Source organism: Chiloscyllium plagiosum, unplaced genomic scaffold, assembly GCF_037043375.1.
Source record: "Chiloscyllium plagiosum isolate Xiang-an unplaced genomic scaffold, Cpla_swu_hap1 HiC_scaffold_1, whole genome shotgun sequence".
NCBI lineage: Eukaryota > Metazoa > Chordata > Chondrichthyes > Orectolobiformes > Hemiscylliidae > Chiloscyllium > Chiloscyllium plagiosum.
In genome coordinates, this window is record NW_028270139.1 from 86,089,498 (window position 1) to 86,116,658 (window position 27,161).

Genomic DNA, 27,161 nt, shown 5'->3' on the forward strand with positions numbered 1-27,161 from the left:
CCAGTGTAATAAAAGAACAATTATTAATAGACACTGTTCTAGCAGCAACTCTAAGTCAAACTCGAAGAAGAGTCAGTCATATTGCTGTGGGTCTGCATCACACATAGGCCAGACTAAGTACTGATTTCCTTTCCTAAAGGAAAATAGTTAGCCAGGTGGATTTTTTCCTTAACTTTCATGCTAAGTTTTTGTTGAAGTCACATTCTACTTTCTGGCAGGGCAGGATTTGAATCATGATTTGAATCCTCAGGATGTGACCTGAATTAATAGCCTAGTGATTATACCGAGAGGCATTACTTCCCCTTATGTGCTTAGATCAGCCTTGATCTTATTGAATGGCAGAGCAGGTTTGAGGGGCTCAATGGCCTGTTCCTAGTTCTCAAGTATCCTTCTTGTTGCTAGGGAGGCAGAGCTCCATGATGTAAATATAGAAATGATGATGGAACAGCAATATAGTTACAAATTAGAATAGATAGAGTGAGACTCAGTGAGGAATTTGGTAGTTTGGAATTCTCCTGCCCTCATCATCTAGGTAATAAAGATTATAGCTTTAAAAAGGTATTGTCAAAGAAGGCCTAGTGAGTCTGTCATTGGGATACACTGTTGCCACAACACAGTGGTGGTGGAGGACCGGAATGTGTAAAATGGTGGATAAATAGCAATCAAGCTCTTGAGCTTAGAGTGTGGTGCACTTATTCAGACAAATCACCTGAATTTGTGCCCCAGAGATGGTGAAAAGGTTCTAGGAAGTCAGCAATTACTTAACTCACCACTAAATACCCAGCCTTTGACCAACTCCTTCAGTTATAGTATTTGCCTGGTTAATCCAGTTAAGTTTCACCTCTATCTCCTATTCTTTCCCAGCAATCCTTCTATTACTTCTCCTTTCAAGGAAATATAATCTCAATTGAACTATCTCAATCTTTTTCAATTAATTTCTTTTCAAGAACAAAAGCAATTGAATTGAACAACGCAGTTGGAATTTGATACTTTCCTTAGGTCTTATCAGAGAAATGGTATTACAATATGTTGTCTCACCACATTAATTTACTATTTCGTGCATGCTCAGATATAAGTTTGATATTGGTATCAAAAACTTAAGTAACCATTTTTTTAGCGTGGCGTGATAAAGACTATTCAGGAAGACTCTGATGTGGCATGCACATTGTAGAGGCTGCAACTTCCTCTCAAACAAATGGCCAATTAGAATCTCTCTGGCTCTTATTGGCTGCCATTGGCACATGTTGGAAGCACGTGCAGATGGATTCTCAACTTATTTGCAACCTCCTTAGCCTTCAATCCCGGATACTGTGCTGTCAAACCTGCCTCATTTCTATAATTACACCAAATTAAAATAGAGGTTTAGTGGTGTACAGCTGCTGATCCAGACATCGAGAAAGGTCTGAAGTAAAGATAAGTTCTAATCATGGAATTTAAATAAAATTAAGTATATATATATAGGAAAAAAAAAGTATCAGTAATGCTGACCATAAGGTTAATTCATTTAAAGGAAGATAGTCCATCATCCTTCCACAACACCTGACTCTAGAGCAACAACATGGCTGACCTATAACTTGTGTCTGAAGCTCCTCAGTTGTATTTAAGACAGTAACTTACACCACCTCCTTAACAGCAATTGGAAATGAGTTATAAAATCTGGCCTTGTTAGTGTCACCCACATGCCATAAAATGAATAAAAAGCAACATGGATAATTTAACCTGAATGGGAAAGATTCCCATACTATAGCATAAAAGGAAGGCCTTCAGATGGAGAAAGCGGTTATTAAACACGGCAATTAACAGAGACACACACATTGCATTATCTTTGGTATGTTTGTTAATTAATAAAAAAAAGGTGAACTTTCAGCTCAATTTAGCTCGTAATTATACAATACAGCAATTTACGACATTATACCATATATAATCTAAAAGAATCAAACCAATAAAATTAATCCAGTTTTGCTGACACTTTGTACTTGTGCAAACAGATGTGAGTGTGTTAAGGAAGTAAATATTTAATTTTTAATATAAGAAAAGCACGTCGATCAATGAACTCCACGGTTGTTTGAAGAATGGCCCTAATAATCAATCTCAGTTCCAAACTACATTTACTTCATGGCAAGAAACTTTGTGTAAGGTGATACACATTTAATTAATGGATATTACTTTCTTCCGAGTTTCATTAACTTCAAAAACAAACCAGCAGAGATTAGGAACAGGCAACTGAATTGATCGCAGCCGTTTTACAAATTCAAACTTCAGACTGTATCTGTATTCAGTGAGAAGGCAGGCACACCAAACTCTTCTGATTGCATAATTATTAATTGTATTAATTCCCAGGGAATCAAAATGATAAGTTGCTAAAATGTTTCCATAATGTGAGAAATCAGATTTAAATTCACTTTCTCCAACGCATACTCAGCTGTCACAGAGTCCATTTCAACCCTTCGGAAAACTCCAACTTAAATTCTCATCTGCTATATTGCCATGTTCCTACACGAGGTGAAAAGGAATAGAACATATTTCTAGATACAAGCACAACTACGGTACACTTGCTTCCAAATTTACATATGTGCCACTTAAATAGTTATTTTGTGAGCAAAATATTGTATTGTATTCAAACTGAGATCACTTTAAAAATGCTTGCTCTAAGTAGTCTGATTAAAAGGAGCCATTGAATCTTGGAATTATTTAGTTTGGAGTGCAATAATTTAATTGGCATGTTCAATGGGATGGATGAATCTACTTCCTTGTTGTGGTGAAAAATAGTTCTTTGAATGTTAGATCCCAAACATAGTAACGTTTTGCCAAATAACAACTGATACCTAGCTTTAACTACAAATGGTCAGATTTAATGGGGTCTGACTGAAACTAATGACATTTATTAAGGATGCCAGACATGCCAGAATAAATGCAGGCAGCTGCAGAACCTTTTTTCAATGAATTATCAGAGCAGTAATTGAGGGACAATTCCCCACCTCACAAATATCATCATAGCCTGGTCAACAAAACTTAGTGGTTCTTCAGGAGGAGACATTGAGAACAAAACAGAATGTTAGGCAACAAGATCCCGGTTTTACTTCTACTGAATAATATCAAGATTAACAGAGGGACCGAAAGAGAAGAGACGTAACAAAAAACACTGATTACCCAGTTAATAAAATTTAAACTTACTTCAGTAATATGCTGCCCTCTTGCTACAGTACTATACTATTGTGTCACAGGACATAGCTACATAGAAGATGACAGTTGTTGAGTTGTTAATATGAAAAAGCTGCTTCTTGTATAATAATTTTGATGTTATGAATAAGGGTCTCTTTGTTACCTACATCAACACTGCAGAGAACTATTCAGATAATATAATCTTCGATACAAGTTTACACGTGAATGAACAAATAATACCTTGTCAATAGTCCTGTACCAAGCCAAGGGTGAAGAAACTTGTATGCATAGGACTTATCAAGGTGCTTGGAACTGCTCAATATGACCTATAGGATTACAAGATGACACAAATTGTGAACAGTGTGAGAGTATTTGTAACAGAATTTCAATAAATATCTATGTGCTTATAAAACAGAAATCATAAGCTACTGCCATATTCTAATACAGCAGTTCAAAATAGGTAAAAAAAAAAACAGTTCTTATCAACATTACACTTTGGGTAACTCAGAATGAAACCCAGATCAAACATGATCAAAAAGACTATTGCACAGCATCATCACTCAAACTTTAGTGAGGTTTCCAACAAGGCTCCGCATGGTACACTAGTTAAGTTAGATCGTGTGGAATCCAAGGAGAACTAGCCAACTAGACTCAAAATTGGCTGGATAGTAAGAGAGAGGGTGGTGGTAGAGGGTTGTTGTTCAGACTGGAGGCCTGTGACCAGCAGTGTATCTCAAGAATTGGTGCTGGGTCCACTGTTGTTCAGAAGTTATAGAAACGATTTTGATAAGAATGTAGGAGGCATGGTCAGTAAGTTTGCAGATGATACCGACATTGCTGGTATAGTGGACAGCAAAGGTGATTATCAAAGAGTCCAATGGTATCTTGATCAACTAGGCCAATGGACTGAGGAATGACAGATGGAGTTTAATTCAGATAAATGTGAGGTTTTGAGTTTTAGCAGGACTTATACAGTTAATGGTCGGGCCCTGGGGTGTTTTGTTGAACAAAGAGACCTGGGGATGCAGGTACATAGTTCCTTGAAAGTAGCATCACAGGTAAACAGGATGGTAAGGCAATGTTTGGCATGCAGTCCAATGAATACAGGAGTTGGGACATCACATTATGGCTGTACAAGACATTGATAAGGCCACATTTGGAGAATGGCATATAATACTGGTCACCCTGCTGTACAGAGGATGTTACTAAACGGAAAGGACATGAAAAAAAGATTTACAAGGATGATCCAAAACTAGAAGGTTTTAGTTATAAGCAGAGGTTGGTAGTCTGGGACTGGTTTCCCTTGGAGCTGAGACTGAGGGGTCACCTTATAGAGGTTTAAGGTCATGAGGGTCACAGGTAAGGTGAATATCCAAGGTCTCTTCCCCAGGTATAGGAAACTAGAGGGCATAGGTTTAAGGTGAGGGGGAAAAGATTCACAAGGGACCTGAGGGCAACATTTTCTCACAGAGAACTGTGTATATGGAATGAGCTTCTAGAGGCTGGTACAAACACAACATTTAAAAGACTTTTGGACAGTTAAAGGGATAGGAAAAAAAATTGTAGAGGGATATGGGCTAAAGGCAGGCAAATGGGACTAGTTCAATTTAGGAAATCTGGACAGAATAGATGACTTGTCCCAAAGGGTGTGTTTCTATGCTATATGACTCTAATTGACGAAGACGTTCTCAACAGTGTTGAACGTCATTGGGAAGACCCAGTGAGAGTAATAAAACCACAGAATGTTTTCTGGATGGGAGGCAGTAATGCTCAGTCACCAAAACTGGCTCAACCTCACAAATGCTGACTGAGCTGGCCAAAGCCTGAAAGACAGTTTCCAGAATGAATCTCAACAGGAGCTGAGGATACACAATCTCACTGACCTACCTGTTGTTGATGCATCAGTCCAGGACAATATTGACAGGAAAATGCTGCCATCTAATCCATTTGCCACTCTGATAACATTCTCTCCTCGTGTTTTCTAGCATTATCACTGCATTAAACAGGATACGTTCAAACAAATCTAGTAACATGCCATAAACAGAGCTAAGTCATTCTTCAAGTGACAGACCAATTCAAAGCTATGCAGCCCTCTCACTTCCTGTTAAGGAAGTGGGTAGAACTAACTGGACGATTGATTGGTTGAGGAGGGCCCAGATTCCTAGAACATCCACAGCCTCAATTACAACAGAATCCAACAAACAGAAGCAGCAAATTTGAGCCATTTGTATCCATCAGCCAGAAGATCTATCTCAATCTCCTTCAACCATCACAAAAGGCAGTCTTCAACCAACTCAATACGCACCACATAATATCAAGTATTAGCTAAAGCACAGGCCTTGACAAGAGTATGTTAAAGAGAGTCTTGTCAGAAGACAAGATCCTGGCCCCATGCCAAGCTGTTCCTGTATAGCTGTGATGGACATGGTGGAAAATTGCCAAGGTTTGCCCTGTCCAAAAGATCATCCTTCTGAGAGTAAAATGATTGAGTGATATTCAATCACGTGTGGATTTTAAGTGACTAGAATGAATTGCTGAGGCCAATAACCAATGAACACAGATTTAAGGTAAGCAGTAAAAAACTAGGCATAACATGAGGCCTTTGTTTAAAAAAAAATGTTGCAATGCATAATGGTTTCACTCTAAGGCACATTAGTGAAAGAGATGGGTTTTCATGACAGTTGACAGAACAGTGTGACATTTGGAGGGAAACTTGCAAGTAGGCCCAATCAGGGATAGTGAGGGAACTGGTGCTTGGAGTCTGAAGAGATAGGGGAGGCTCTACATGAGTTGTTTGCTTCAGTATTCAAGAGAGAAGGTCCTTGTTGACAGTGAGAATACCGTGGACCAGGTTAATAGGCTTGAACAGATTAATATTAAGGAAGTGGATGTGCTGGAAATTCTGGGAAGCATCAAGATAGATACGTCCCCAGGGCTGGATCAGATATGTCCAAGGTTACTAAGGGAAGTGAGGAATGAGATTGCTGCACCCTGGCAATGATCTTTGCATCCTCACTCCCCACGAGAGTAGTACCAGATGATTGGAGGGAGGTGAATGTTGTTCCTCTTTTCAAGGAAGAGAATGGGGAAATCCCCGGGAATTACAGATCAGTCAGCGTTACATCTGTGGTAAGCAAGGTAACTGGAAAGGATTCTGAGAGATAGGATTTGTGCCTATTTGGAAAAACATAGTTTGATTAAAGATAGTCAGCATGGCTTTATGAGGGGCAGGTTCATTGAGTTCTTGAGGACGTGACGAGATAAGTTGACAAAGGTCAATCAGTGGATGTGGTGTATATGGATTTCAGTAAGGCATTTAATAAGGTTCCCCATGGCAGGCTCATTCACAAAGTTAGGAGGTACGGGATACAGGAAAATTTGGCTGTCGGGACACAGAACTGGCTGGCCGAAAGACGACAGTGGATGGGAGATATTCCGCCTGGAGGTCGGTGACCAGTGGTGTCCTACAGGGATCTATTCCTGGGCCTCTGCTCTTTATAGTTTATATAAATGACTTGGAAGAAGTAGTGGAAGGGTGGGTTAGTAAGTTTGACGATGACACGAAGGTCCGTGGTGTTATAGATAGCCTGCAACAGTCTTTGAAACTACAACATGACATTGACAGGGTGCAGAGCTGGGCTGAAAAGTGGCAGATGGAGTTCAACCTGGTTAAATATGAAGAGATTCATTTTGAAAGGTCGAATTTGAATGCTGAATACAGGGTTAAAAAACAAGATTCTTGGCCGTGTGGAGGAACAATGGGATCTTGGGGTCCATGTACATAAATCTCTCTAAGTTGCCCCCACATTGATAGGGTTGTTAAGGTGGCATACAGTGTTCTAGCTTTCGTTAATGGGGGATTGAGCTTAAGAGACATGAGGTTTTGCCGGAGCTCTATAAATCCTGGTTAGGCCACTCTTGGAATATTGTGTCCAGTTCTGGTTGCCTCATTATGGGAAGGATGTAGATGCTTTAGAAAGAGTGCAGAAGAAATTTACCAGGATGCTGCCTGGATTAGAGGGCTTATCTTACGAAGAGAGGTGGAGTGAGCTAGGGCTTTTTACACTGGAGAGAAGGAGGAAGAAAGGTGACTTGATAGAGGTGTACAAAGGTAATGAGAGGCATAGATAGAGTCGATAGTCAGCGACCTTTCCCCAGGGCAGAAATGGCGAGGGGTCATAATTTTAAAAGGTGATTGAAGGAAGGTGTAGGGGAAGATATCAGAGGTAGATTCTTTACACAGTGTGGTGGGTGCTTGGAATTTACTGCCGGCAATGGTAGTAGAGTCAGAGTCATTAGGGACATTTAAGTGAATGCTGGATAAACACATGGATGGCAGTAAATTGAGGGGTGTGTAGATTAAGATTAATGCTCGGCACAACATCATGGGCTGAAGGGCCTGTACTGTGCTGTTCTATGTTCTAGTGACTTGTGCATTTTTCAATTATCCTTGGTCTTACATTTTTAAGTTTCGAAGAGCTGTTGCAAGTGTATTGCAATGTATCTTATAGATGCTGCACACTGATGCCATAGCATGCTCTGATGGAGAGAACGATCATGACAGTGGATGAATTGCTGATCAAGGGGGCTGTGTTGCCCAAGATGGCATTGAGCTTAGAGAGTGTTGTTGCAAACCATTAGTTACAAAAGGTTAAAATGCAAGTAACCAAGAAGGCTAATAAGATGCTATCGCTTAATCGCCAAGTAAAATTGAATATAAAAGCTTGTTATATCCCAGTTATGCAGGACATTAGTAAGACCACATCTGATTACTGTGTGCAAATTTGATATCCTTACTTAAAAGGAAGTGTACCAGAGGTGGTTTACTAAACTGATAACTGGGTTGTCTTATGCAGGATTAGTCAGAGAGACTGGCTTGTTTCCACTGCAGCTAAGAAGAGTGAGAGGTGACTTAATAGTCTCAACAAGACAGACATGGATGTTTCCTCTTGTGGGTCAGTCCAAAACTCAGGAACATTAAGTTAGAGGTCACATTTGTGGACAGAGATGAGGAGATTTTTTTCCCCCTGGGGACTGAGACACTTTGGAACATATTACATCAAGAAGGTGATGAAGGCAGAGTTATTGATTCCTCTGCCTAACAAAACTCTGTCCACCTTTTTCTTAAAAATTCAAAAGGTGAGTGAGGAGAGACGGGAATGTGAAATTCAAAACCCAAAACAAATCAGCTATGACCTTATTAAATGGCAGAGCAGGCTCAATGGGTCGAATAGTCTATTTCTGCTTTGATTTTGTATGTCCATACATGAAGTGAACTGAACTGGCTGAAAAATAGTAGTTACACAACACCAGGTTATAGTCCAATCAATAAAGTCATTTCAGATAAACCTGTTGGACTATAATCTGGTGTGATGTGACTTCTGACTTTGTCCATCCCAGTCCATCACCAGCATCTCCACATCATGGCTGAAAGCTGTCATGTGTCACTTTACCACATCAGGATGTGGTAGAGTTGGATAATCCATTCAGCATTTTTGGCAGTAGATAGATGCAAATGCTCCCATATCTGCTAGGCTCTTCCATAATTGAGGTTGAAAATGTTCATGGGCTATCCTCTTCTGGCTCAGTGTTTAATTGCCCAACACGGTTTACAATTAGATGCATAACTACAGGATCTTGACTTAATCAAGATGCTTGTCCGATAACTTAGTTCTGTCAGTTGTGCATTGCTTCCATGGTCTAGCAAACACACACTACAGCTTCACCAGGGTGTTCTCATTTTTAGGTAATTCTGGCACTGCTCCTAGCAAGTTCACATAGTCCAGACCAAACCTTCGCTACATGGCAATCATGGAGTCAGAGAAATGCCAGACCATCTCTTTGGAGCTTACAGTGAAGTACAATTTTGCTGATTTCCCATACCACTTCAAAGCAGGTCCATGCTGGAAGATGTTTCCTTCATTCAGAGCAGGCAATAGTGTCTGGGGCATTGGTGTCTCCCACCCAGAGTACATTCAACAATCTTGCCTCCCTCAGTGGTACTTCAAAGTGGTTTCCAACACATACTCCTCATTTCATCAGTTAAGGGGGCAATCTGTGTGAGGACTCCTTGCACACGTTAGACCCGAGACCATGAGATACCATGATGTCCAGAGTCAAATGTTGAAGATTCCAGTCCACACTCTATATACCATGACGCCACCAACTCTGGTAGCCCTGTCGCAAGGATGATAATGGAATAGACTAGAACATTTGTTGTAAACTATTTATCAGGGAGTATACTATGTCAGGCTGTTGCTCTTATTCATGCAATATTTATCCCAAATTGCCATTGTGAACGTGCAGGTGGACTGCCTTTTTGAACCGTTATAGTCCATATGTTGTAGTAGATCCACAATGCCCTTAGGGAGGGAGTTCCAGAATTTTAGCTCAGCAGTGTATTTCCAAATCAGGTGGTATCTTAGAAGGAAATTTGCAGACAGTGGTATTCCCACGTGTATGCTACCATTGTCCTTCAAGATGGATGCGGGTTTAGAAGGTATTAACTGAGGATCTCTGGTGAATTTCTGCAATGCATCTTGTTGATGGGAGACACTGCTGAGTGTCAGTAGTGGAGGGAGTGAATGCCTGTGGATACACTGCCAATCAAGTGGGCTTCCTTGTCCTGGATGGTGTCAAGCTTGGCATGTTGTTGCAGCTGCACTCATCCAGGCAAGTGGAGAGTATTCCATCACAAGCCTGACTGGTGCTTTGTAAATGATGGATGAAGTTCAACAGTAGACAAATAAGTTACTTACTGCAACAGTATTTATATGGCTAGTCCAGTTTAATTTCTCATCTATTGTAATTCCCTGGATGTTGATAGCGGGGATTTACCAACGGTTGTACCACTGAATATCAAGGGTATTCTGACAGCCAGATTCTTTTGTTGGAGAAGGTCATTTTCTGGATGTGTAATGTTTTCAGAATCCAGTGCATTCTGCCATTTTTTGATTTCACGTGGAGTGAATTGAATTTGCTGAAAACTGGCATCTGTGATATTAGGGATCTCTGAAGGAGAAACAAATTAATCACCTATTTGGCACTTTAGGCTATTTTGTGCACTGATGTCACAGGTTCTCCATCATTGGGGATGAGAAAGTTTATGGATCCTCTCTCTCTCCAGTGAGCTCTTTAATTATCCACAAGTATTGATGGCTGGATATGGCAGGACTGCAGAGATTAGATGACAGTGAGATCTGCAGATGCTGGAGATCAGAGTTGAGAGTGTGGTGCTAGAAAAGCACAGCAGGTCAGGCAGCATCCAAGGAGCAGGAAAATTGACGTTTTGGGCTGAAGCCCTTCATCAGGGATGAGCTGGGAGCCTCGGGGATGGTGAGATAAGTTTTGCAAAAGTGGATGGAGGTGGGGGTAAAGGTGATAGGTCAGAGAGGATAGGTGGGAAGGAAAATTGACAGGTGGGACAGGTCATGAGGGCGGTGCTGAGCTGGAAGGTTGGAACTGGGGTTTTTACAATAGGTGGATGGAGGTCACTTTATCTCTCCATCCTGAGGCTCCCAGCCTCATTACTGATGAAGGGCTCCGGCCAAAACATTGACTTTCCCGCTCCTCGGATGCTACCTGGCCTGCTGTGCTTTTCTAGCAACACACTCTCAGATGCAGAGATTAGACTGGATTCATTGGAATTGTTATCACTGCTATTTATTGGTTTGTAGTTCTGTCTTGTAGCTCATTTAACCTCACTTTGGGTATGCCTGGTGCTATCCTGACTTCCCCTCCTGCACTCCTCGTTAAACCAGATTGATCCCCTATGATTTATAGCAATGGTAGAGTGGGGGTTATGCCGAGTTTTGAGGTAAGATGTCAAGAAATAGTATTGGAGTACACTTCTCCAACTGACAATAGCCCACAGCACCTCTTGGATGGCAGTCTTGAGATGCTCAAAGGGCTGTTCAATTTAACATACTGATAGTGCCACACACATGTAGGATATGCTCAAAGTATTAGCCTCCACAAAGACTGTGCAGTGGTCACTGACATGGTCATGTACAGATGCATGTGCAGCAGGCAGATTGGTAAGGATGAGGTCAGATATGTTTAACCCTCTTATTAGTTCCCTCACCACCTACCAAAAACCAAAGACCAATCTGTTAATTAACCGAATATAACTTAGTCAGATTTAAAACTTCTAGTGAATCCAGGTCACCATAACTCACAAGTCAGTTTGATGAGATATCAATGTTCCTAGATAGATAGAGCTCCAAAAGCATTATCTATCTGCAACGAGCATTGTCTGCAAGATGCACTACAGCATCACTCAAACCATAACGAAAAGGACAGCAGAGTCAGAGTCAGAGTCAACAGAACTACACCTATTCGCTATTCCTGGTTTGGAAGTATATCACGAGTCCTTCATCATTGCTGGTTAGAGTCCTAGAATGGTGTCCCTAACAGCAATGTTGGAATATTTCACTATATTAGCTTCAGCTGTCCAAGAAAGCCGTTCACCATCATCTTCTGAAGGGCAACTAGGGATGGGAAATAAAGGTTGACTTGCCAGTACCAACCCATGAATGATTACATTTAAAATATACAGTATTCCAAGCACAAACCCAAAAGACCATATACAAAAAAACACTTACTTCTACAGTCTCTGCATGAAACAACACAACGAAGGGTAGTGGTCCCAACCATAATTTCATGAGTGGTTCGTCTTTGCACTTGGTGGTAAATTCAATCAGTTGAAGGAAAAAGTCTAAAGAACCCAAAAATAATTGTGATTTAAGTCATTGTTTCAAAATACAGAACTGGAGTATTGCTGAAAAAAAAAGAGGAGACTTTGGCAAAGCTTTTTGACGTCACACTCTCAGTCAGAGATATACAGCACAGAAACAGAGACGTCAGTTCAACTTGTCCATTCCATTAGATATCCTAAATTAATCTAGTCCCATTTGCCAGCACTTGGCACATACCCCTCTAAACATTTTCTATTCATATACCCATCCTGATGCCTTTTACATGATGTAATTGTACCAGCCTCCACCACTTCCTCTGGCAGTTTATTCCATACACACACCACTCACTACGTGATAACGTTGCCCTTACATCCCTTTTATATCTTTCCCCTCTCACTCTAAACCTATGCCCTCTAATTCTGGACTCCCCATCCCAGGGAAAAGACTTTGTCTATTTACTCTATCCATGCCCCTCATGATTTTATAAACCTCTATAAAGGTCACCCATCAACCTCCAACACTCCAGGGAAAACAGCCCCAGCCTATTCAGTCTCTCCCTATAGATCAAACCCTCCAACCCTGGCAACATCCTTGTAAATCTTTTCTGAACCCTTTCAAGTTTCACAACAGAAAGGGTTGGCCCACTCAAAAACAAAGGAGGAAAGTTATGCGTGGAGTCAGAGAAAATGGGTGAGATTTGTAATGAGTACATTGCATCGGTATTCACCGAGGAGACAGACATGATGGATGTTGAGGTTAGGAATTGATGTTTGATTACTCTAGATGGAAGTGGGTACTGCAGATGCCGGAGATTAGAGTGGTGCTGGAAAAGTACAACAGGTCAGGCAGCATCCGAGGTGCAGGAAAATAAACGTTTTGGGCAAAAGCCCTTCATCAGGAATGTAATCAGGTTTGATTACTCTAGGTCAAGTCGGCATAGGGACGGAGGAAGTGTTGGGTATTCTAAAAGGCATTAGGGTGGACATGTTCCCAGGCCCGGATGGAATCTATCCCAGGTTACTGAGGGAAGTAAGAGGGGAAACAGTTGGGGCTTTATCAGATATCTTTGCAGTATCCTTGAACACAGGTGAGGTCCCGGAGGACTGGAAAATTGCTAATGTTGTCACATTGTTTAAGAAGGGTAGCAGGGGTAATCCAGCTAATTATAGACTGGCGAGCCTAACGTTGGTGGTAGGAAAGATGCTGGAGAAGATACGGAGGGATAGGATCTATTCCTATTGGAAGAAAATGGGCCATCAGTGATAGACAACATGGTTTTGTGCAAGGAAGGTCATATCTTACCAACTTAATAGAATTCTTTGAGGAAGTGACAAAGATGATCGATGAGGGAAGATGTAGATGTCACATTCATGGACTTCAGTAAGGTATTTGATAAGGTTCCCCATGGTAGACTGATGGTGAAAGTGAAGTCACATGGGGTCCAGGGTGTACTAGCTAGATGTAAAGAGAACTGCTGGGCAACAGGAGGCAGAGAGTAGTAGTGGAAGGGAGTTTCTTAAAATGGAGAACTGTGACTAGTCGTGTTCCACAGGGATCAATGTTGGGACCACTGTTGTTTTGACATACATAAATGATCTGGAAGAAGGTACAGATGGTGTCATCTGCAAACTTGCTAATCAGACCAAGATTGGTGGAGCAGCAGATAGTGAAGTGGACTGTCAGAGAATGCAGCAGAATATAGATAGATTGTAGAGTTGGGCAGAGCAATGGCAGATAGAGTTCAATCCAGGCAAATTTGAGGTGATGCATTTTGGAAGATCCAATTCAAGAACGAACTATATGGTATATAAAAATATCCTAAAAGTGATATAGAGAGATCTGAGTGTTCAGGTCCATTGTAATCTGAAGGTTGCAACGCAGGTCAAAAGAGCAGTCAAGAAAGCATGGCATGCTTTCCTTCATCGAATGGAATATTGGGTACAAGGGTTGGCAGGTCATGTTACAGTTGTATCAGACTGTCGTTTGACCACATTAGGAATACTGCATACAGTTCTGGTCTCCACATTACCAAAAGGATGTGGATGCTTTGGAGAGGGTGCACAGGAGTTTCACCAGAATGATGCCTCGTGTGGAGGATGCTAACTATGAAAACAGGTTGAGTAGATTAAGATTATTTCCATTAGAAAGATGGACCTGATTGAGGTCTACAAAACCATGAGAGGTATAGACAGGGTGGATAGCAAGAAGCTTTCTCCCCCCCCCCCCCCACCGAGAGTGGGGGACTCAATTACTAGGGGTCACGAGTTCAAAGTGAGCGGGGAAAAGTTCAAGGGAGACACATGTGGAAAGTTATTTACACACAGAGGGCGGAGGATGCCTGGAACACCTTGCCAGCAGAGGTGGGCACAAAAGCGACAGTCAAGGTGTATCTAGACAGATACATGAATGAGCAGGGAGCAGAGGGATACAGATCCTTAGAAAATAGGCAACAGGTTTAGATAGAGGATCTGGATCGACGCAAGCTTGCAGGGCCAAAGGGCCAGTTCATGTACTGTTATTTTCTTTGTTCTATTCTTCCTATAACAGGGAGACCAGAATTGCATGCAGTATTCCAATAGTGGACAATTAACAAGGATTACCAAGCAAAAGGGAAAACAATATTTATATACCGAGATGAAAGTGTTGTTTGTTGGTAATGTTGCCATGAAGAATACACCAGTTAGATTATGACTGATAGTTAACAGACAGGTTTTGTTTTAATTTAAACCAGGAAGGTTGGCTCTGGTTTCTCAGGGCATAGGGAGCACATCTGCTGCAGATGTCAGATCAGCTTTCTTGAGAACGTACCCTCAAGAAAGCGACTGGCCTGGATGGAGTCCCGGCCATGCACTCAGATCCCGTGCGGACCAGTTGGCGGGAGTATTTACTAACACCTTTAACCTCTCCTTACAGCAATCCGAAGTCCCCACCCGATTCAAAAAGACCACCATCATCCTGGTATCAAAGAAAAGTCACGCAGCATGCCTCAATGCCAACCACTCAGTGGCTCCGACCTCCATAATTATCACATCTTCAAAAGGTTAGCCATGGCTCACATCAACTGCCTTGATCCTTTGCAATTCGACACAACAGGTCCACAGCAGATATCTTCCTGACTGTATACTCATCCCTGGTACATCTGGGTAACAAGGAAACCTATATCCAGCTCCTATTTACTGAGTACAGCTCCACCTTCAACACCATAATTCCAAATAAACATATCTCCAAACTCAAAAGACCAAGGTCTGTGCTCCCCACACTGTACTGGATCCTCAATTTCCTGACCTATACACTGTATTTGATAAAAATAGGCAACAACGCCTCCTCTACCATGATTCTCAACACCAGCGCCCTGCAAGGCAGCATACTCAGCCCCCTACTACACTCCTTATACATATGATTATTTGGCCAAATTCCAACCCAACACCACTTACAAGCTTGCTGACTACACCAACGGCGTAAGCGAAATCTCAAACAACGAGACAGAGTACAGGAAAGAGATTGAATGCTAAGCGGCATGGTGGAAAGACAACAATCTCTCCCTCAATGTCAGCAAAAGGGAAGGAGCTGATCACTGACTTCAAGAAGCGGAGTGGAGAGCATGCCCCTGTCTACATCAATGGTGCTGAAGTCAAGAGCATTACGTTCCTAGGAATAACAATCACCAAAATCTGACTTGGTCTACCCACAGTGGCTCGACAGTCAAGAAAGCACAACGCCTCTATTTCCTCAGGGGGCTAAGGAAATTCAGCATGTCCATAAAGACCCAGATGTATTTTTATACATTCACCACAGAAAGCATCATATCTGGATGCATTACAGCAATGGCTCTTCACAAGGAACTATAGAGAATTGTGAACACAGCCTAGCACATCACAAACCAGCCTCCCTTTCATTAACTCCGTCTACACTTCCTGCTGCCTCAGGAAAGCAACCAACACAATCAAAGACCCCTCCCACTCCAGGTGGGAATCTCCCACCCTTTGACATCAGGTAGAAGATGGAAAATTTTGAAATCTCTCTCTGTGTGCACAGCAGTAACACTGTATTCTACACTTTATACAGTACAAAGTGCATCAGGGTAATAGAACAAACTGCACTTTTCACGATATCTCGATATGTGTGACAATAATAAATCAAATCAAACAACAGGGAGATAGCGAGGAAAGAGATCAATCTGAGACTGAGTGTTGAGAAAAGAAGTGAATCAAACAGTCAGGGCAGGCAGGGACAAAGCAGAGAACAAGGTAGGACTGCGAAGTTAAACTGCATTTATTTCAATGCAAGAGGCCTAATAGGGAAGGCAGATGAACTCGGGGCATGGTTAAGAATGTGGGACTGGGATATTATAGCAATTTAGGAAATGTGGTTCAGGGATGGATAGGACTGGTAGCTTAATGTTCCAGGATACAAATACTATAGGAAGGATAGAAATGAGGGCAAGAGAGGAGGGGGAGCAGCCTTTTTAATAAGGGATAGCATTACAGCTGTACTGATGGAATATATTCCCAGAAATACATCCAGGGAAGTTATTTGGGTGGAACTGAGAAATAAGAAAGGGATGATCACCTTATTGGGACTATATTATTGACATCCTAATATTCAGCTGGAAATTGAACAACAAGTTTGTAAGGAGATTTCAGTTAACTGTAAGAATAATAGGGCGGTTATGGGAGGGGGATTTTAACTTTTCAAACATAGACTGGGACTGCCACAATGTTAAGGGTTTAGATGGAGCAAAATTTGTTAAGTGTGTACAAGACAATTTTCTGATTAGGTATGTGGATGTACCTACTAAAGAAGGTGCAAAACTTGACCTACTCGTGGGAAATAAGGCAGGGCAGGTGACTGAGGTGTCAGTGGGGGAGCACTTCGGGGCCAGCAACCATAATTCTAATAGTTTTAAAAATAGTGATGTAAAAGGATAGACCAGATCTAACAGGTGAAGTTCTAAATTGGAGAAAGACCAATTTTGACAGAACTAGGCAAGAACTTTCCTAAGTTCATTGGGGGCATATAAAGGGATGGCTGGAAAATGGAAAGTCTTCAGAAATGAGATAACAAGAGACCAGAGACAGTATATTCCTGTCAGGGTAAAAGGGAAGGCTGGTAGGTATAGGGAATGCTGGATGACTAAAGAAATTGAGGGTTTGGTTAAGAAAAAGAAGGAAGCATATGTCAGGTACAGACAGGATAGATCGAGTGAATCCTTAGAAGAGTATAAAGGCAGCAAGAGTATACTTCAGAGGGAAATCAGGAGAGCAAAACAGGAATGAGATAGCTTTGGCAAATAGAGTTAAAGGAGAATCCAAAGGATTTGTACAAATACATTAAAGGACAAAAGGGTAACTAGGGAGAGAATAGGGCCCCTCAAAGATCAGCAAGGCGGCCTTTGTGGGGAGCTGCAGGAGATGGGGTGATACTAAGAGTATTTTGCATCAGTATTTACTGTGGAAAAAGACATGGAGTATATAGAATGTAGGGAAATAGATGGTGACATCTTGCAAAATGCCCATATTACAGAGGAGGCAGTGCTGGATGTCTTGAAACACAAAGATGGATAAGTTCCCAGGACCTGATCAGGTGTATCCTAGAACTCGGTGGGAAGCTAGGGAAGTGATTGCTGGGCCTCTTGCTGAGATATTTGTGTCACTGATAGTCACAGGTGAGGTGCCAGAAGACTGGACATTGGTTAATAGGGTGCCACGGTTTAAGAAGGGTGGTAAGGACAAGCCAGAGAACTATAGACCGGTGAGCCTGATGTCGGAGCTGGGCAAGTTGTTGAAGGGAATCCTGAGGGACAGGATTTACAAGTATTTGGAAAGGCAAAGACTGATTACAGATAGTTAACATGGGTTTGTGCGTGGGAAATCATGTCTCACAAACTTGACTGAGTTTTTTGAAGAAGTAACAAAGAGGATTGATGAGGGCAGAGTGTTAGATGTGATCTATATTGACTTCAGTAAGGTGTTGTGGTGAAACGGTTAAAAATTATGTCCCAATACATGTGTGAATCTAACCGGAATGGAGGTGTTGCTTAGTCCCGTGTGAATCTTATTACACACCTCCCCGTGTGAATCTTCTTATCTGTATGTAACCAGAATGGAATGTGTTTTTTAGCCTTGCTCTGCTGTTCACATGAATGTTTACATCTGGAAAAGAGTATATCAGCTGGAAAAGTCTCCAGTTCGGTGAGTCTGCTCCGGGGTTACGTTTAACCGCCGAGCGTGGGTTGTTGGCAACCGCTCTACGAGAACTGACGGCTCCCAGTTCCGGTAACATGTAGAGTGAGTATAAGCCAGACCCGTTGGTTGTGGCGACGCTGCGGGGAATAAAATGCCCATATTCTAGCAGACTCGCCTCTTGGTCGTTTGTTCTGTGTCAGACTACTCTCCTACGAACCTGACCTTGAGAATTTTTTAAAACAGGTGTCCGATAAGGTTTCCTATGGGAGACTGATGAGCAAGGTTAGATCTCATGGAATATAGGGAGAACTAGCCATTTGAATACAGAACTGGCTTTAAGGTAGAAGACAGAGGGTGGTGGTAGCAGATTGCTTTTCAGACAGAAGGCCTGTGTCCAGTGGAGTGCCACAAGGATCGGTGCCAGGTCCACTAATTTTTGTCATTTATATAAATGATTTGGATGCAAACATAAGTATATAGTTAGTAAGTTTGCAGATGACACCAAAATTGGAGGTGTAGTGGACAGCAAAGAAGATTACCTCAGATTACAACAGGATCTTGATCAGTTGGGCCAATGGGCTGAGTGGCAGATGGAATTTAACTTAGATAAATGCAAGATGCTGCATGTTGGGAAAGCATATCTTAGCAGGACTTATACACTTAATGGTAAGGTCCGAGGGAGTGTTGCTGAACAAAGATACTTTGGAGTGCAGGTTCATAGCTCCTTGAAAGTAGAGTTGTAGATAGATAGGATAGTGAAGGCAGCGTTTGGTATGCTTTCCTTTATTGGTCAGACTATTGAGTACAGGATTTGGGAGGTCATGTTGCGGCTATACAGGACATTGGTTAGGCCACTGTTGGAATTTTGCATGCATTTCTGGTCTCCTTCCAATAGGAAGGATGTTATGAAATTTGAAAGGGTTCAGAAAAGTTTTACAAGGGTGTTGCCAGGGTTGGAGAATTTGAGTTATAGCTAAGAAGTTGAATAGGCTGGGGCTGTTTTCCCTGGAGTGTCAGAGGCCGAGGGGTGACCTTATAGAGGTTTATAAAATTATGAGGGACGTGGATAGGATAAATAGACAAAGTCTTTTTCCTGGAGTGGGGGCGTCCAAAACTAGAGGGCATAGATTTAGAGTGAGAGGGGAAAGATATAAAAGAGTCCTTTGGAGCAACGTTTACACGCAGAGGGTAGTATGTATATGGAATGAGGTGCCAGAGAAAGTGGTGGAGGCTAGTACAATTGCAACATTTAAAAGGCATCTGGATGGGTATATGAATAGGAAGGGTTTGGAAGGATATGGGCCAGGTGCTGGCAGGTGGGACTAGATTGGGTTGGGATATCTGGTCAGCATGGACAAGTTGGACCGAAGGGTCTGTTTCCATGCTGTACATCTCTATGATTCTATAACCAGGCCAACAACATGCAAAATAATGTCTAGATGTAAGATGATTGTTGTTCAGCAAGTATTACATAATCAAGTGTGCTAAGAATTATGCTGACAATCAATTTAAGATTATCAGTCACGTTTGCAGTATGACACATTTATGCTAGTAAAGTATATATTACAAATACATGATCCTGTTCTTTACAGATAGAAAGAACATGTATACACATTGTAATTGATTAAACTCAACAAAATAACTGACAGCCATTCTCTGTTTCACTTTTCAAGTTATTGTCTAGATTGTCAACATGTCTATTTTAAATTCAAACCAAAACTGGCAGTTAGCTGCCAGTCATATAACCAAGACAAAGCATCTACCAATCAGCACTCTCTTCTCCTGCTGTATTTCTGGTGAATTGCCCTGAGATGAAAATTAGCAAAATGTTTCTTTTTTCAGCAATACTCCTCCAAAGTGCTACTACATAAATGTGAAATATATTAATGCAGAGTTGTTTTAACCACGGATTTAGAATTTTAATTCTAAACCAGAGTTTTAATTCTCAATTCTTAATCATGGTGTGTATCACCATATTAAATCGCACTGATTCTCTCTCATCACTCCCAAAGCTTTATGGTCTTCAAGTCACAGAATTTTAGTTTCCTCAAACTGAGATTCTACAGCAGGCAAAAGTTCAAAACTGCTTTTTAAAATATTCGAATCATCATGTGTTGTTTGTAAACAAAGTAAAATGTACTTAACCTATTTTGATTCCACAATTAAATCACAGGTTAGTTTCTACTTATTTTTAAAACAAACCAGTTTGATCAAGTGATAGTCATGGAGTCCTACTCTTTGGCCCAACTAGTCCAAGCCAACCAAAATGCCCATCCAGGCTAATCCCATTTCCCTGCACTTGGCCCATATCCTTCTATTCCTTTCCTATCCATGTATTTGTCCAAAATTCTTTTAAATGTTGTCAATGTACCCACCTCAACCACTTCCATTAGATTAGATTACATTACAGTGTGGAAACAGGCCCTTCGGCCCAACAAGTCCACACCGACCCGCCGAAGTGAAACCCACCCATACCCCTACATTTACCCCTTACCTAACACTACGGGCAATTTAGCATGGCCAAGTCACCTGACCCTGCACATCTTTTGGACTGTGGGAGGAAACCGGAGCACCCGGAGGAAACCCACGCAGACACGGGGAGAACGTGCAAACTCCACACAGTCAGTCGCCTGAGGCGGGAATTGAACCCGGGTCTCAGGCGCTGTGAGGCAGCAGTGCTAACCACTGTGCCACCGTGCCGCCCACTGGCAGCTCATTTCATACATGTACCACCTTGTGTAAAAAAAAAAGTTGCCCCTCGGGTTTCCTCGTTATTTCTCTTGTTAGCCTAAACCAATGCCCTTTAGTCCTCGATTCCCCACTCCTGGGAAAAAGACAGTATATTCACCCTACCCATACCTCACATAATCTTGTACATTTCTTTAAGATCCCACCTCAGTTTCCTATGCTCTACAGAACAATGTCCTGGCTTGTCCAACCTCTCCCTATAACTCTCACACCATTGAATACTGGCAACATCCTTGTAAATTTCTTCTGCACTCTTTCCAATTCAATAACATTCTTCCTATAGCAAGGTGACTAAAACTGAACACAATACTCCAAGTGCAGCCTCACCAACGTCCTGTACAACTGCAACATAACTTCCCAACTTCTATACTCAATGCTCTGACTGATGAGGGCCAATGTACCAAAAGCCTTCTTCACTGCCACTCCACTTTCAGAGAACCATGCACCTGAACTCCAAGGTCCCTCTGTTCCACAACATTCCTTAAGGCCCTACCATTCACCATGAAACTCCTGCCTTGATTTATTCCTTCAAAATGCAAAACCTTACACTTGCCTATATTAAACTCCCTTTGCCATTTCTTGACCCACTTCCCCAACTGATCAAGGTTCTGCTGCAATTTCTGAGAACCTTCCTTACCGTCCGCGATACCATCTATATAGTGTCATCTGCAAACTTACTAATTATGCTTGTACATTCTCATCCAAGTCATTGATATAGATAACAAACAAATGTGTGCCATTGTAGATGGGTGCTCAAGCGAAGCAAAGCTCTTTACTAAAGTTTATTTAACAAGGATCACAGTGATTTCTTTTCTAGTATTAGTGAGTCTTCACTAACACTGAAATTTGGGATCTGGATTAGTGGTGCTGGAAGAGCACAGCAGTTCAGGCAGCATCCGAGGAGCAGCAAAATCAACGTTTCGGGCAAAAATTCCTGATGAAGGACTTTTGCCTGAAACGTCGATTTTACTGCTCCTCGGATGCTGCCTAAACTGCTGCGCTCTTCCAGCACCACTGATCCAGAATCTGGTTTCCAGCATCTGCAGTCATTGTTTTTACCTACTAAAATTTAGGAGCCCAGTACTTCAAAATTAACTGCAAACGAATTACAGTCATTCCAGATTCAGTAAATTGTGAATCATTTTGTAGATAGTATCCAGAGGGTTCTTGGAGCGCAACAGGAGTGTCCCTACCTCCAAGATAGGAGGCCCGGTTCATATTATAACATTTCTGACGAGGGTGATAATACAATATTTACAGCATGCCCTCGCTGTAGCAAGTTAACTCTGATGTTACTGAATTTAAAGACGCTGGGTCGGTGAGTAGGACCTTAGAGCCTGACTCGATAGCAGTGTGTATCTACCTTCTCCGCCTGGTTTGAAGAGCAGCGCATTCCCCAGGATCGGGTAGGTCGGGCTGAGCCCAGGGATCCGCCTCATCTGGTTCCACTTACGGACATAGTCAGCGAACAAGTGGACAGCGAGCCCCGCCAACACAGTGAGGAAGACAGCACACAGCACAGCACCGGGAGGCAGCGCCTCCATCCCGCCGGGGCTGTAGTGTCCGGGGAACCGCTCCAACACACTGCCCTGTCAGTGTACTCTCCCTGTTATAACTGAGACATTGTCCAGCCTGGGGAGTGCCAGCGATCGCTCGCTACTTTCCGGGAAACATGGTCATGTGATTGCCTCGTCACGTGACTCTCTCGTGTTGCTGATCTCGCTTCCTGACAGGTTTGCGAAATCCCCACTCACATTATATATTGTCCAGAAGAAACAGCAGAGATTGATGGTGAACGGCTGTGTTACAGACAAGAGTGAAGCGTTGAGTGTTCTGCTGCTTCTGATTGACCTGCAGTTGGATCCAATGTTAGAAATGAGAGTGTGTTGCTGGGAAAGCACAGTAGGTCAGGCAGCAGCCGAGGAGCAGGAATTCCTGATGAAGAGCTCCAGCCCGAAACGTCTATTTTCCTGCCCCTCGGCTATTGCCTGACCTGCTGTGCTTTTCCAGCAATATACTCTCGACTCTGATCTCCAGCATCTGCTGACCTCACTGTCTCCTTCATGTTAGAAATGCTGTAAGTAGTAAAGAAAATAACAGACTGCAGGAGAGATTTTACAGCCTTTCAATAATTTCAGATCATAAAATGTTTTCCTAGTTACATCTTCTCTAGATTTTAGTTTCTTGTCCCATTCCATTTTCTTTGCCTTGTATAATGTCCCTTTTGGGGCAGCATGGTAGCTCAGTAGTTAGCACTGCTGCCTCACAGCGTCAGGGACCCAAAACCTGGGCAACTAACTGTGTGGAGTTTGCACATTCTTCCCATGTCTGTGTGGGTTTCCTTCCACAATCCAAAGATGTGCAGGTCAGGTGAATTGGCAACGCTAAATTGCCCATTGTGTTAGGTGCATTAGTCAGAGCTAAAAATAGGGTAGGGGAATGGGTCTGGGAGAACTTGTTGGACAAAAGGGCCTGATTCCATACTGTAGGGAATCTAATCTTTTGTCATTTAATTTCTTCTGTCTCCCATTCCATCACAGAGCTTCCCTTCCCCTGTAGTTGCATAAGGAGAGCAGCAATGGCCAGTCCCCTCAAAGAGGGGTCAGGAATAACTGGAACTCAGAAGGCTCCACAAGCTGGGGGTTGAGGAAGGAGGTTCTCAGTGGACAAAGAGCTGTTGTGACAAAGGAGCCCCTTCATGGCCCATAATAACTAAAAAAAAATGACATCCTCAAAGCCTGCTGGGATACCATTAGATTTCTCTGCATGGTCTTGCCCCCTGATAAAGGCCACCACCAAAGCCACTGTCTACAGAGATGGAGAGAGGCCTCTGATTGGCTACTGAAGTGGCTCTTTTGCAAGGAGTTGGGACAACATCTCTCTTTCTTTATACTAACAAAATTGCAAGGCAACAGGACAAAAATGAACAACCACCCAAAATTATACACAATTCCTGCACAATTATACTAGTGTTTCCAACTGAAAAAGGCTGTTACGCACAACCCATTGACTCTCTTTCACCATTGGAGCTGCCTAACTTGCTTAATATTTCCAGCATTTCTTGTTTGCGTTACAGGAACACAAATGTATGGAAACACATGGCCAATGAAATCTAATTGAAGTATAAAGTGCTACATTTTATTCATATGAATGATGAGAGGTAACAAACTAAATCGTTCCACTTAGATTTGTCACATACATAAATACAGTGAAAAGTATTGTTTTGCATGTTATTCGCAAATTGGTAGCACTCTCCAGCAGCACCTTGGATCACTGATTGTTTTGCATGTTCTTACTTCAATAGTTTTGGTATTTTTGTTCAGCAGTTCATCTTTTGCATTTTCTTCTCAGGTGGCTTCTCCTACATTTTGATCGGACTCTGTTGTTCCTCCAGTCACTGCTGCTTGATGTTGACCGGGTCTTCTCCTCCATCATTAAATGTTAAAGCTGGTGTAGGAACAGAGAGGCTTGAAGATGGCAGGGCAGAGCTGCTAAAAAGGCATGTATTATCCCTGGTTTTATAAATAGGATTGAATATAAGCAAAAGAAAGATAGTAAAATTTTATATAAAACACTAGGACTTATACACTTAATGGTAAGGCCCGAGGGAGTGTTGCTGAACAAAGAGACCTTGGAGTGCAGGTTCATAGCTCCTTGAAAGTGGAGGCACAGGTAGATAGGATAGTGAAGGCAGCGTTTGGTATGCTTTCCTTTATTGGTCAGAGTATTGAGTACAGGGGTTGAGAGGTCATGTTGCAGCTGTACAGGACGTTGGTTAGGCCACTGTTGGAATATTGTGTACAATTCTGGTCTCCTTCCTATCGGAAAGATGTTGTGAAACTTGAAAGGGTTCAGCACGGAAACAGACCCTTCGGTCCAATCTGTCTATGATGACCAGATATCCCAACCCAATCTCGTCCCACCTGCCAACATCCAGCCCATATCCCTCCAAACCCTTCCTATTCATATACCCATCCAAATGCCTCTGAAATGTTGCAATTGTACTAGCCTCCACCACATCCTCTGGCAGCTCATTCCATACACGTACCACACTCTGCGTGAAAAAGTTTCCCCTTAGGTCTCTTTTATATCTTTCCCCTCTCACCCTAAACCTATGCCCTCTAGTTCTGGACTCCCCCACTCCAGGGAAAAGACTTTGTCTATTTATCTTATCCATGCCCATCATAATTTTGTAAACCTCTATAAAGGTCACCCCTCAGCCTCCAACGCTCCAGGGAATACAGCCACAGCCTGTTTAGCCTCTCCCTGTAGCTCAAATCCTCCAACCCTGGCAACATCCTTGTAAATTTTTTCTGAACCCTTTCGAGTTTCACAACATCTTTCCGATAGGAAGGGGACTAGAATTGCACGCAATATTCCAACAGTGGCCGAACCAATGTCCTGTACAGCCGCAACATGACCTCCCAACTCCTGTACTCAATACCCTGACCAATAAAGGAAAGCATTTCAAACGCCGCCTTCACTATCCTATCTATCTGTGACTCTACTTTCAAGGAGCTATGAACCTGTACTCCAAGGTCTCTTTGTTCAGCAACACACCCTAGGACCTTACCATTAAGTGTATAAGTCCTGCTAAGATTTGCTTTCCCAAAGTGCAGCACCTCGCATTTATCTGAATTAAACTCCATCTGCCACTTCTCAGCCCATTGGCCCATCTGGTCCAGATCCTGTTGTAATCTGAGGTAACCCTCTTCGCTGTCCATTATACCTCCAATTTTGGTGCCATCTGCAAACTTACCTCTTATGTACCTCTTATGCTCACATCCAAATCATTTATGTAAATGACAAAAAGTAGAGGACCCAGCACCAATCCTTGTGGCTCTCCACTGGTCACAGGCCTCCAGTCTGAAAAACAACCCTCCACCACCACCCTCTGTCTTCTACCTTTGAGCTAGCTCTGTATCCAAATGGCTAGTTCTCTCTTTATTCCATGAGATCTAACCTGGGTAATCAGTCTCCCATGGGGAACCTTGTCGAACGCCTTATTGAAGTCCATATAGATCACATCTACTTCTCTGCCCTCATCAATCTTCTTTGTTACTTCTTCAAAAAACTCAATCAAGTTTGTGAGACATGATTTCCCATGCACAAAGCCATGTTGACTATCCCTAATCAGTCCTTGCCTTTCCAAATACATGTACATCCTGTCCCTCAGGATTCCCTACAGTCTATATCTTCCATATCCTTTTCCACAGTAAATACTGGTGCAAAATATTAATTTAGTATCTCCCCCATTTTCTGTGGCTCCACACAAAGGCCGTCAGGCTGATCTTTGAGGGGCCCTATTCTCTCCCTAGTTACCCTTTTGTCCTTAATATATTTGTAAAAACCCTTTGGATTCTCCTTAATTCTATATGCCAACGCTATCTCATGTCCCCTTTTTGCCCTCCTCATTTCCCTCTTAAGTATACTCCTATTTCCTTTATACTCTTCTAAGGTTTCACTCGATCTATCCAGCCTATACCTGACATATGCTTCCTTCTTTTTCTTAACCAAACCCTCATCTCCATCCCCCATCACGAAGGACTCAAAGCCCTCTGCTTCTTCCTTTCCCGCCGTACCAACCAGTACCCTTCCACTGACACTCTCCTTCGACTGACTGAACTGGTCCTCACCCTGAACAACTTCTCTTTCCAATCCTCCCACTTCGTCCAAACGAAAGGAGTAGCCATGGGCACCCGCATGGGCCCAGCTATGCCTGCCTCTTTGTAGGATATGTGGAACAGTCCATCTTCTGCAACTACACTGGCCCCAATCCCCACCTTTTCCTCTGCTACATCGATGACTCTATCGGCGCCACCTCATACTCCCACGAGGAGGTTGAACAGTTCATCCACTTCACCAACACCTTCCACCCCGACCTCAAATTCACCTGGACAGTCTCAGATTCCTCCCTCCTCTTCCTCGATCTTTCTATTTCTATCTCAGGCGACCGAATCAACACAGACATCTACTACAAACCGACCGACTCCCACAGCTACCTGGACTACACCTCCTCCCACCCTGCCCCCTGTAAAAACGCCATCCCATTCTCCCAATTCCTTCGTCTCCGCCGCATCTGCTCCCAGGAGGACTAGTTCCAAAAACGTAAAACGTAAAACCCAGATGGTCTCCTTCTTCAAGGACCGCAATTTCCCCCCCGACGTGGTCGACGATGCCCTCCACCGCATCTCTTCCACTTCCCGCTCCTCCGCCCTTGAACCCCGCCCCTCCAACCGCCACCAGGACAGAACCCCACTGGTCCTCACCTACCACCCCACCAATCTCCATGTACAGCGTATCATCCGCCGTCATTTCCGCCACCTCCAAACGGACCCCACCACCAGGGACATATTTCCCTCCCCTCCCC

At 42.7% G+C, this 27,161-nt stretch overlaps 1 protein-coding gene across 1 annotated transcript in view; it reads right to left on the minus strand.

The window, feature by feature from the left end:
• LOC122549769 (cytochrome P450 4V2-like) overlaps positions 1–22,458 on the minus strand; it is a 58,408-nt gene extending 35,950 nt beyond the window's left edge. Inside the window, exons 1-3 of the mRNA XM_043689768.2 lie at positions 22,155–22,458; positions 11,766–11,878; positions 3,403–3,488 (exon numbers count right to left, since the gene is read on the minus strand). Of these exons, the coding sequence (XP_043545703.2) occupies positions 3,403–3,488; positions 11,766–11,878; positions 22,155–22,335 (380 nt within the window). The 5' untranslated portion in view covers positions 22,336–22,458. The remainder of the gene's footprint in view (positions 1–3,402; positions 3,489–11,765; positions 11,879–22,154) is intronic.
• Between the last annotated feature and the right edge of the window lie 4,703 nt (positions 22,459–27,161).